At 31.6% G+C, this 12,320-nt stretch overlaps 2 protein-coding genes across 2 annotated transcripts; both read left to right on the top strand.

The window, feature by feature from the left end:
• The first annotated feature begins 6,457 nt into the window (after positions 1-6,457).
• On the top strand, positions 6,458-9,417 carry LOC18026806 (cytokinin riboside 5'-monophosphate phosphoribohydrolase LOG3). Its single transcript, XM_006410838.2, has 7 exons — positions 6,458-6,716; positions 7,062-7,159; positions 7,350-7,380; positions 7,864-7,963; positions 8,801-8,871; positions 8,954-9,097; positions 9,179-9,417. The coding sequence occupies exons 1-7, from the start codon at positions 6,591-6,593 to the stop codon at positions 9,239-9,241; spliced, it is 633 nt and encodes a 210-aa protein (XP_006410901.1). The 5' UTR covers positions 6,458-6,590; the 3' UTR covers positions 9,242-9,417.
• A 659-nt stretch (positions 9,418-10,076) lies between these two features.
• On the top strand, positions 10,077-11,439 carry LOC18026805 (CASP-like protein 5A1). The gene is made up of 3 exons (XM_006410837.2): positions 10,077-10,381; positions 10,723-10,855; positions 11,053-11,439. The coding sequence occupies exons 1-3, from the start codon at positions 10,161-10,163 to the stop codon at positions 11,239-11,241; spliced, it is 543 nt and encodes a 180-aa protein (XP_006410900.1). The 5' UTR covers positions 10,077-10,160; the 3' UTR covers positions 11,242-11,439.
• Positions 11,440-12,320: the final 881 nt, after the last annotated feature.

Raw genomic sequence — 12,320 nt, 5'->3', positions numbered from 1 at the left:
TTTTTCTTTTTTTCTCAATTCCATAATTTGTGGATTTAGCGTCGGTCCGTAGGGAGTTCTATTTTCGGTTAAAAGCGGTAACTGTTTTTCTTTGTAAAAGCCATAATTCAAAAATATTGTCGGAATCATATCAACCTTTTTTGGTTTTAAAGAATCAATATTAACCTTTGTCGATGGGTTTGCGTTAATTTTGACGTCTTGTGCATTCAAGATTTTTACCGAGGTAATCATATAGTCTCTTACATGGACCGTCTTTTCAAAAGATTTTAAAATTTTGATGATAAAATTAAATTTGAAAATAAGAAATTTTTAGAGGTATCATGATTTTGTTCGAAACCATCTTCAAACCAAATATTTAGAGGTATGATGAGTCTCCAAACCATCTTCTTTGTTTCAACGACCAAATCAAACCCTTATAAGGATAGGTCATAAACATCAATGTTCATGTCTGTAGAGTGGACACAATAATCCGTTCACGTCTACCTTTGAAAGAATCAACCACTATTCATATTCATTTCTTTATCCATCACGGATCAAACAACAACATTTATTTATAAATTATTCGATGGCAATTCAACAATCAAAGGAAAGTATAGACCAACACGTGAAGCTATGGGTCCATATTTCATCTAAATGACTAAATAATTTACTTTTGGAACACCCTGAATTATTCTCTCTTTGTTTTCGAACATATTCAAACGTCATAACTCATAACTACCATAAATTTAAAAAAAAACTACCATAAATTTTTTATCGTGCCTCCAAAGTAACATTTCTTTTATTGAACATATGCCGTTTGCATCTAATATACTAGCCTACTCTAAAGATTTTTATACCCACAACGAAACCAAAAAAAAATAAAAATCGTTAAAACAGTCAACAAAAAACTCTTCCAGCAATAGCCTACATATATATTGTCTTCTTGTTTTTCCTCGGATGTACATCCCAAAATTAATTTGGTAAAAAGTTGTTCAGCTTTTTATCATCCAGAACTAAAGATGAAAAATATATTATTCCTTAGTAATTTTAGTTACATCTTCCTTAATATTAAAACAGATTAAATTAAGCATTTCCTTTTGTCAGGAATATATGAAGAATATTCTAACAAAAAAAAAAAATTTTGTCAGATAGAAAGTGAGGAGCCTTTCCTTCATATGTATAGAAACTGATGAGCTTGTTTTATACTAATACCTTGGTGACTCTTTGTCGGTAAAATAATCTACTCGCTTTATATTACTCTACAAAATCGTATTCTGCACTTTTAATTAATATAACAAAGTTACTCAGAAAGTAATCATAAAATGGTCAACGTTTCAGCTTTCGGAACTTTTCTAATTTAACTGAAACTCTTTTTCGCAAAAGAAAATTCAAAAATGCTAAAATGAATGTCGACCGTTTCTAATTACTAAAGATTGAGAACTACTCGAAAATAATTTAAAATACTTTATTTATGAATGCGTAGAACCCTTTTATAAACAAAATGAGCTACTCCTATGACAACTAGTACATTCTTTTGAAAAATAAAAACCAATCTCCTTTTCAAGTGATTTAGATTAGTTCCGTTAGGTCTTCGTTAATGCTATGCTACTATTACTATACAAGTCTTTGACATCATGTAAAAACGACTGAGGACAGAATATTAGACTTTAAAGCCAAAATAAAAATCTTCGCATATTTACTTTTCTAATAAGTCCTCTTTTTCGTTTTTTCTGTACAGAGGTATTAAATTAAAAATATTTGAGTATGAAACCAAAAATATCCATTTTCATATATAATCTTTCTATTTAACTAGACTGCAATTGTTATCTAATGAAATTGTGATATCACTACCATCGTCATGTTTGTTAAACTAACATTAAAATTGGGTCGGGAGTGAAAAACCCAAGAAGAATGTGGAGGGAAAACTAGAGAAGAAGTATAAAAAAAAGGGGATAAATGCGCATGCAAGCATGCAGATACTAATACACACTAATTTACAAACTTACTTATTTGTTTATAATCTCTATAACCCTACATAGGAGGAATGGGCAGCATCTGCTCAGATCTTGGGATTGCAATTATTTAATTTTCTTAGTTAAATACTCACACGCTTATACACATATTATAAACAAATAAACATGGTATTAATTATATTGTAAGTGTCCGCTTACAGTTAAGTATAAGAGTGTGGGGGTTACTGCCATTCCAAGCCAGCAATCCAATAGGGTTATGTTATGATGAGTTCTTAATTGTAAAAGAAAAAGACTAAATAAAAAGCTCAATATCATAGTTTCATACTATACCTTATGATAATGATACATTTAGCTTATAACTTCGACCACAAATTTATTGGAACTCTTTTCAGAGTTTATTAAGTGGGGTGATGGAGTCTCTTAGATTTTTTTTCTTTTCTTTCAAGTGGGATATTCTAGATTGATAGTTCGCACTAAAGTTTTTTAAAACCAACTATAATATTAGACTAGATGTGTTATTAATAATGATTTTTTACTTTTTGGTCAAGTTATGAGTTCTGATGATGGATCAACATTAGAGGTTTTTGGTTGGTGATGTTTTTGATCTTGCAATTGCTTTCACTTCTAACTTTGTCAATCAGCGAAGCAGTTCGAGCTAGATTGAAAAACGAACGAAATTATAATCTGTCGAAATTATATTCAAATCATTTTCTAATTTCTTATCATACCACATCTTTTGCCGTGTTAAACGTACTATGTATTTCTTCATTATCCAGAACATATTTGTCGTTTACATTTCTATCAGCACTTCTTTATAGTGTTTTTTAGTGAAAAACAAAACTATAGAAGAATAACATAAAAAACAAATTTTAAAAACAACAAAATTAAAAAGAAAAAAAACAAATGAATTATCCATTAATGCGACAATATATATATATATATATGGAGCGATAACACCAAGTGGAATTAGAAAGAGAAAGTTACACAAGAAGATGGGAGAAAGCTTTAGAATTTTCTTTTGAATAAAATTATATTAAAAAAGGTTAAAATGAATAGACGGGAATAAAAAAGAGAAGAAATGTTTCCTATGCAAAGAACACGAAGAAGGTTGTCTACATAGGGAGGGTGAATTGGGCTACATTGGTAATAAAAGCCATAACTCACTTTGTGTTTCTTATTTCAATCATCAATGGCACATTGCTCCATATCCCAGACATCATCATCTCTTTAACTTCTTCATTCTATATATTATTAAATTTGTGTTGTTATATATATTAGTGTACCCATAACGTCTCCATGGTTCCATTAAATTATATTATTGGGTTTTTCTTGTCTTGGTTATTTTTGGTTATTTCTTTGCATGAGTATCAGTAAATAACGTTTGTACCCATCTTACACTGTCCAGATATAAGCTGTCCATTTTTTGACTATCTTTATATCGAAAATGAATTATTTGTCCTATTCTTGATAAAGGGGGGAAAAAGTGAGGAAGCTTTATCACTGAATCAATTTTAAAAATTGTAAAACTGATTTTTGTTTCATTGAGCGCTTTTTTTTAAGAGATACTAGATTCTTTATTGTTTATAATATTTTTTATTATTTAACAAAATTTGTAATATAATTTGTGTTTTTGAGTTTAGATATAATTATTTTTATAAATATATTTTTTTAATAAGCAAAAATATTGATTTTTGTGTTTAGATATATTTTTATAGTATTAAAATTAACTATGATTATAAAAATATAATTTAACCCGTCCGCTAATATCAATTCAAAATGAACTATTATAAAAACATAATTCTAATTTTTCCGTTCATATTACTGTATAATATAAATATTTGTTAAAAGTTTGAGATGTATTAACAATATTATTTAGCATTATAGTTTTCTAAAATTAATCAACGAAAGGAGTGTATAACTGATTTTTCAAACCACATATAGTGTATGCAATAATTTTTAGTTTTTTATGTTTTGATTTTGTATGAAAAATATATTTTCGATATACATGTATAATTCAAAATTAGTGATATTAGTTACCAAAATATTTTTAACCCGGTTTTTATATATATTTTTAGTTTTATGAATTTTAAAAAATATATTTTTAATATTTAAATTATACATTTGAATTTTACCAATTATTTTATTATTAATTTGTAAATAAATCATAATCGTAAATATATTATATAAACAACATAAATATCATATCATTTACATCATTATAAATATCTTCTATTTCAAATATGACCATTATTTTCATATGTGAATTTTTTTTTCAAAAATTCTAGATATTTTTGATAAAAATGTTTAATAGTATAGAAATTATTTAAATTAGAATCTTTAAATCAAATCTAAATTAATATCTGATTTATTATTTTTAATCAAATCAAATCAAATTTAAATTACCTATATTTAAGGAACTCTAAAAATATTTAAATTAATAACTAATTTTCGAAATTAAATAAAAATAATTATTAAAATTATTTTTAAACACTTAAAAAAATTAAAAGTGTTTGGAAGCAAGTACTAAATGTGCTTCTGTTTTAATATAATAGATATCGCAAGAGGGCTTTATTATATTGGTATAAAAGAAATTTACTGCATAATTGACAGTAAAATCATATTTTGTTATTTATGGCATGATAATTATCATGGTGTTCATTACTTAATTAACGGAACATGGTATTCATTAATGTAAGTGTATTAGTTAACTTAATTATCCACATATTATAGGTTCTGCATATTAATTTACTTCTCTAGTATGCTATTTATAAAATAAAACATACAAGAAGAAACTTCATATATATATGTATAAAATCTGTTTTTACATGTTTCTTTCACTTCTTTATTCGTTTGGACATCATGTATATTATGGCAAGATCTTATGGAGTCGAGGAACCATTTTTTCACATGTCCATTTTCAGCTTAAATTTGGGAGAAGCTGAAACGACGTAGCCTCAAATATAATTACGCCACCGATTGGGATGTCATTACTACGATTATCTCGAACCCTATACGCAAGAGCGTATTGCAGTTTTCATTTTGAGCTATGTTCTTTATTCCACGGTTTGTAGCATATGGAGAAAAGGAAATGGCAAAACACATGAAAATGTTATGTCTACACCAGTTCGACTAGCCACATTTATCGATAAGAATATAAAGAATTGAGTCAGTTCGATACAAGTTTCGAGAGACAAAACACACGAGGAAAGCCTCATATTTTGGTTTGATACAAAAATACAGTTGAAGTTTGTGAATATTTGATTTTTTACTTCTCAGAAAAGTGGAAAACTTCAACGTGTATTAAGTATTTAAGTGATAAATTATTTTTTAACCAAAAAGGTAATTATTTATTTAATCATTAGAAATAGGAGAAATTGACATTTGTTTGAGGATTAGATAGAAATGCCATGTTTTTTGTCAAAGTAGAAACGCCATGCATGCCCATCTTAAGGATTCATGATATATCGTGTTTAGACTCCGAGGACTTATTAAGTGCTTGTTAGAAATCACATGTTTTTCATTTGTATTGAATTGCTTTAATCAGATGTACTTTGTTACAAATAATTTTTCTCTTAGGTGATATAATTGGAATATAAATTTGAGTAACTATAAGAAAATTATCATCGCAGATTTTGTATTTGACCTATTTGCAGTGAGATTTCGTGGAAACAATGTAAGCAAACACAACATACAAATAATTTTTCCCTTAAGAAATTTTGACGCAATACAGTTAAAAAATAATGTATCACTTAAATACTTAATACATAATCTTTTTTTCTTCTTCCAAAATAGTCAGGTGTTCGTAAGTCTATGTATCTTTCTCTCTGTCTCAGCAGTACACGAGTTTGTCCAACCATAAGGTCCATAACGAAGGTTTACCTTGATGATCATAACAAAAGTTTCTGGTACGAGGAAAATAATAACGATATATTTTTTTTGGGACCAAAATAATAACGATATTTAAGAGGAAAATTAACACAAGGAAGAACTTGGTCACGCGTGCCAACATGAGCTGTATGTGCGGGTGGTGAACGACGCGCGTGCTTTAATCTCTCACGTGTGAAGACCTCAATATTAACAAATCCATTTTTTTGTAGGGAAAATACCCCCATAAAGGAATATTTTTTTAAAATTCCATATGCTTTATTTCTTTATTTCCCATAAAATATGTATTAGTTCGTATAAATGTAGGTATAACATTATGTTTTGATATTTCTAGAAAATAATTTTTTTCTTTAGGTTAAAATTTTTTTACCAAAAAGTCATTTGATTTTTTAAAACACCATATCTTTTTTTTTCTTTCTAGTAAAACATTTCAAAAGTGTTTCTAAGTTTTACTAATCGCTTTTCTCAAAATTTTGTAGTATTATATTAACTGACTAGTGTCGTCGTTCCAAAAAAACCCAAAAAAAGTAAGTAATTAAAAAATTAAATTAGATCAATGACGAGCATGACGAGACGACGCACTATATAACAACAATCCTTGAGCCAGGAACATTAGTGGTGAAGATACAATACAACACCAGGAGAAAAAAAAGAGTTTGGAGATTTCAAGTAGGTTTCTTTGACACTCGTATAGAAATTAGCTTCTTGTGCTCAAAGAAACCTTTACCTTTTAGAAGTTGGAGATCAGAATCAATGGAGATCAAAGCTGAAACGATGATGCAAAAGTCAAAGTTCAGAAGAATCTGCGTCTTCTGTGGAAGCAGCCAGGGCAAGAAGAGTAGTTACCAAGATGCTGCTGTTGATCTCGGCAACGAACTGGTAATACATATATGACTTTCAACGTATTCATGTCTTTGATTCTTGTGGTGGATTTTGGGTTAAGACTTAAGATGATGTGCTTCTTTGCTTTCATCATGTTCTACAAATTTGTAATTTTTTGTGGGTTTTGATAAATTTATGTTCACAAGATATGTGTCTGTATAATTTTGCAAATGCAGAGCATTTTTTCATTCTTCTTTGAAACGTGCCAAATGATTTAAACTTTGGAATATTGTGCTTGCTGCTCTGTTATACGGGTTTTAATCTCAAAGCTTCGATTTTTCTGTCTTCCACTTATTACCAAATTTAGGCTTCATGTGAAACTCTGTTTTTTTTTGGTCGCAGGTTTCAAGGAATATTGATCTAGTCTATGGAGGTGGGAGCATAGGACTGATGGGTTTGGTTTCACAAGCTGTTCATGATGGTGGTCGTCATGTTATTGGGTAACTTTTTTATCAGCCACAGCCCTTAAAATTTCATTAATCTCTTTTCTTAACAAATTTGTGATCGTTATTGTTAAGATCATACAAAAGAAAACTATCTCCCGAGTTTGTGATGGAACACCATTGTTGGGCTATGTTGTTGATTACTTCTAATTAAACCTCTTTTTGTCATCTTGTTGTCACTCTACAGAATTATTCCCAAGACCCTCATGCCTAGAGAGGTATGAACTTTTCATGTTTTTTAAAACTAAATAAACATTGTTATTTGTTATTACTTCTCTAAATCCCCATTCAAACCATATTTAATCTTCAACAGTCTTTGCTTCGGTTTTACTCTTCTCCCTATTTATAATTACCTTTTCTTAAGTCATGATTATGAGTAATTTCTCTTTTCTGCCTCCTCTTCTTCCCTTTAGGTATCCTAAAATAAAATAAAAATATCTTCTATTTTTCTTTTATTTTAAACAAAAGGGTATTTGAAGAAAATGATGAAAAAGTGGTTAACTAGATTAGGGCTCTGTGAAAAATAAAATGGAGTATGTAAGAAATTTCAAAAACAGCCAAATATTTACGATTACTTGCATTGCCATCATTGCTTTTGCCTGTAGAAGAGTCCAAAGCTGCTTTTTCCCTTTAACTACTTTTAATTATTACTTCCTTTTATTTAAAAAATTGGTGGATGGATGCTCTTTGTGTTTTGGCAGTTGACTGGTGAAACAGTAGGAGAAGTAAGAGCAGTTGCAGATATGCACCAAAGGAAAGCTGAGATGGCTAAGCACTCTGATGCTTTTATTGCCTTACCAGGTTTTGTTTTTAAACCCCCTCCACCCAAATTATCATCATTTTATTTCCTTTTTTATAAAAAATAATAAATTATTTATAAACCTCAAAATTTTGCTTTTCTTTCAAACAAAGCAATAAGTAAAACTGGTCAAACTCTAGTGACATAAGGAACCTCAGGAACACCAGCTTAGGCCTTTTTTTAGCTTCTTAGAAAATTGTAAGGGAAATCAAAATGTAAAAGGATGATTATTTGTTCATGAAAATAAAAGAAAATAAAATAAAACTGATTTTGCAAAAGAGAGAAGAAACGAATTTGGTAAGAACATGATTTCTTGGTCAAGCTGCAGATGTGAAAGCAACTGTGAAAGGTTTTATTTTTTTTTGTATGGAAAATGTAAAATAATAAAAGTCACCAGAGTCTAAGATAAAGGCCTTGACCCATCAACATCTGGCACTAAAAATTAGACCTTTTATTTTCTCTTCTCTTTACTCTGTTTATTGCTCTGCTTTTAACTTAGGGGGTACTCTCTACATAGCTTGTGTAGTCATACCGTGACCAAAGTTTTCTTCTTACCCATTTCAAGTTAAGAGACAAAACCTGAAACAGTCCCACAAATAGCATATCTTTGCCCACACTGAATCTGAAATCATTAATGGAAAGTCAAGTTCTTTCAAAGATCCTACTTTTGTAATCATATTCATACGTACCGATGTACAAACTGTAACAGAGATGAAGAAGAATCTATTATTTGGTTTTGTCTTGTGCATGACTCACTTGTTGACTTGACCATTAACTGATTAATCTCCTCTCTCTATTTTTTAACAAATCAAATCTAAAGTTTTATGTAAAATTTGCAGGTGGTTATGGAACACTTGAAGAATTGCTTGAGGTCATAACTTGGGCTCAGCTTGGAATACATGAGAAGCCGGTAAAAAACACTCATATCTTCAAAGTTTCGAATTTTATTGGAAAATTCAAGCACCAAAATCATCTAAACAAATTTTCTGCAGGTGGGTCTGCTCAATGTTGATGGATACTACAACTCTCTGCTCTCATTCATCGACAAAGCCGTTGAAGAAGGATTCATCAGTACGACTGCTCGTAAGATCATCGTTTCTGCTCCTACTGCGAAAGAGCTCGTGAAGAAGCTAGAGGTAAATTCAAGAAAAAATGGAATGTTTCTAAATTTCTTCACAATCTTATACATTGTCATTGTTGTTGTTGTTGTTGTGCAGGAATATGCACCTTGCCATGAAAGTGTTAAGCTTTGTTGGGAGATGGAACGGATTGGAGAATGATCAAGATCAAGATCTAATATATCTATATAACTATATTTTATATTTAGATATGGAAATGTCGGATATTTTCACGATTTATCTTACTAAGAAAAAGGAAGGAATTAGATTTGATTAGTTGGGTAAAGTAAAAATTTCCACTGCGGAGGAAATTATTTTGTGTAAATTATTAGTACTGTATTTTTAACTGCAAACTCAATTATTTTAATTCTGTAAGAGCCCCAACTGATCGTCTATGTAACCAAAAAAAATTTCACATCTTTGTGTTCATCTCATATCTTCTCGTAGAAAATCAATACAAAAACAAATATTTAGAAATATATCCAAGATTTTGCATAGTCAATACTCAATACCAGAGATTGTCTCCTAATAACAACAACAACAACAAAAAAAACACAGGAAAAACAAGACATTTAACAGGAAAAACAAGACATTTAAAAAACAAGACGTTTATAAGAGGGAAAAAAACAAAATATAGCAAATAATTTTGAGTGTTTTTTCCTAGCGATTTACATTTCATACTAATTTAAAAAATATACACTGGATCAAAATAAACTCAAAAATTATATCATACATATGTACTCAAACAGAAGTTAGAAAATCAATCAACCGATATTAATACTCTGTTTTTGTGGATGTTAAAGTCTTTTTACTCTGTTTTTGTGGATGTTAAAGTCTTTTTTATATTGTTTTATACTAACTTTTAACGTCGGTTAATGGATGTGATTTTAACATTAAAGCATCTTTTTGTTTGTGAGCAATAGTAATTTAAAAGTTAAGGAATCAAAACACATCACATTAATTATATTTTTTTTTAAAAAAAAAGAGAGGATATTTTAATTTGGCAAGTCAATCAATATTCAGACAGACGCAGCCAAATTCGCAGTTTTTGGTTTTAACTGTTTGAATTTTGCGTTAGCATATGATGAACGTGAGCCGACCGGCGATTCATCCGGTGGATGTGATTCCGGTGACTCCAACTGGCGGAGCTAACGATAGACCACCAGTGAGGATGAAGGATGTTCAGGGCATGCCCGGAACCACCGGCGGTCTCATCCTCCGCCTCTCTCAGTTCGTCCCCGCTCTCATCTCCGTCTCCGTCATGGTCACCACCTCCGATTTCCGCTCCGCCACCGCATTCTGGTAATCGAAACTCTAGACCCACCCCAACAGTCTGATTTTAGATTCTCGAAATGTTAGGGATTTTGTTCATTTCTTGATAACTGTTGATGATTTGGAGTAAATCCTCACCGGTTAATGTGAAATTAAGTTTTTTTTTTTGCTCATCTAATTGTTTTGAAGTCGAGATTTTGTCCTTTCTTGTTCATTTGTTTATAGGATTTTTGAGATGATTTTTGTTCTCATGGGTCTACTGAGTTCATGTGCTTGTAGAGCGAATTCAGGAATTGGATGTAGTTGAGCAATTTGGTTTAAGACAATAAGAATCTGACAAGACATGATATTAAAATTCTCATTTGTGACAGTTGCTTGGTTCTTGCGGTTGGCCTGCAAAGCATGTGGAGCTTGTCTCTTTTTGTAATCGATGCTTATGCTCTTCTGGTGAGAAGAAGCCTTCGGAATCACTTTGTTGTTCAATGTTTCACAGTTGGAGATGGAGTAAGGACCAAAATCAACCTCCCTCTATCTCTTTTCGATATCTGAAAATTTCGCTATTGTCTCTATTAAATCGGGGTCATCAGTTTCTAAGTTTGAATACCAGCAAGCATCAAGATTTGCACACACCACTCGCTATGTTTTAATTGGTTATTAAGAGGCATCAAAGTGACTGTCTTTACATCTCAACATTGTTGCAGATCACATCGACACTTACGTTTGCAGCTGCGTCTGCGTCTGCTGGCATAACCGTACTCATCAACGATCTTGATAAATGTAACGTCAACCACTGCACAAGGTTCGAGACAGCCACAGCGATGGCCTTCATCAGCTGGTTTGCTGTGTCTCCTTCCTTTATTCTCAACTTCTGGTCCTTAGCCACGCTATAAACGGGACACAAGATTTAGAGTAAAAGTTGGGAGAAATCTATCTGCCAAGTATAATGTAAATAAAGGGTGGAGTGTAATCATTGTTCGATTTAGCCAATGTTTTGGAACAGATATTAAATCAGAAAACCACAGTATTAGAAAACATTTTGCGTTATTGGCCCGACTTATGATGTCACTTTCCCTTAAGTCATGGTTGAGTTTGGGTGAATATGATGCTGAAACCTAACTTATTCTAGATTTCAAGTTATAAGCATGAACATGCAGATTATATGATTTGCTAATTTTGTGTGTTTTTCGTTTTGACTTATAAACTAGCCGAAATTATATGTCAACATTTATATATGCCCCCGAAGACATCACCGAAACCTAGTTCCTCTCTTATCCTCCCGTCGCTTGTTTCCTTCAGTTCTCTCTGGGGTTTCAGTTTTGACAGTAAAAGAGGTTATCGATTCTGATTTTACCGTGTCAATGATGATGCGCAACATGGCGATGCTGGGAAGAACGTTTGTGTGGTGACACATCAACAGCTGTCCGTTGGTTCACCACTGTCCGACGGTCGGGAGTCGTTAGTCCGGAAGGCTCGTAAGACTTGTCTACTGTCCTTGCAATTACCACATGATCTTTTCCCGTGCTTTGTCCTCACTCGCACGGTACCGCAGAGTACTTCCCGGTAGCTCACCCATCCTGAGACTACTCAGGCATCAGCACGCTTAACTTTGGAGTTCTCTCAGCACACTTGACTGGAAAAGATAAGTGCACTTTGTTGACATAGATAGCCAAATCAATTCTTATAAGCCTTTCCGACTACCCGAAAATCGGGATGTTACAGTTTTGATCCGTGTCTGGTCGGTCGGAGAATAGAAACGGCGTTGAAGAAACCAGGCTACTATGATCCTGTCACCATCACTGTCGTTGGTGACCTAAATAAGAGCCCTAATGAAGACGTGCTGCGAAAGCTTTCTTCCAGTGGAATCGCTTTTATACATGCCCCTCGTTAATCTTCTTTCTTTCTCTTTTTCAGTACAAGCACAAATGGATTTTTTTTATAATTAGGGTTTTAGGTTCAACGTTGCTTTCCT

This window comes from Eutrema salsugineum, unplaced genomic scaffold, assembly GCF_000478725.1.
Source record: "Eutrema salsugineum unplaced genomic scaffold, Eutsalg1_0 scaffold_10, whole genome shotgun sequence".
In the NCBI taxonomy this organism is placed as follows: Eukaryota; Viridiplantae; Streptophyta; class Magnoliopsida; order Brassicales; family Brassicaceae; genus Eutrema; species Eutrema salsugineum.
Note: the sequence above shows the minus strand (reverse complement) of the source record. Positions and strands in the feature narration are given on the sequence as shown.

Coding starts and splice junctions, on each gene's coding strand:
- LOC18026806 (XM_006410838.2), top strand. CDS start 6,591: ATGGAGATCAAAGCTGAAACGATGATGCAAAAGTCAAAGTTCAGAAGA. Junction 7,381..7,863: donor AGACCCTCATGCCTAGAGAG/GTATGAACTTTT, acceptor GTGTTTTGGCAG/TTGACTGGTGAAACAGTAGG. Junction 8,872..8,953: donor TTGGAATACATGAGAAGCCG/GTAAAAAACACT, acceptor AATTTTCTGCAG/GTGGGTCTGCTCAATGTTGA.
- LOC18026805 (XM_006410837.2), top strand. CDS start 10,161: ATGATGAACGTGAGCCGACCGGCGATTCATCCGGTGGATGTGATTCCG. Junction 10,382..10,722: donor CGCTCCGCCACCGCATTCTG/GTAATCGAAACT, acceptor CATTTGTGACAG/TTGCTTGGTTCTTGCGGTTG. Junction 10,856..11,052: donor GTTTCACAGTTGGAGATGGA/GTAAGGACCAAA, acceptor ACATTGTTGCAG/ATCACATCGACACTTACGTT.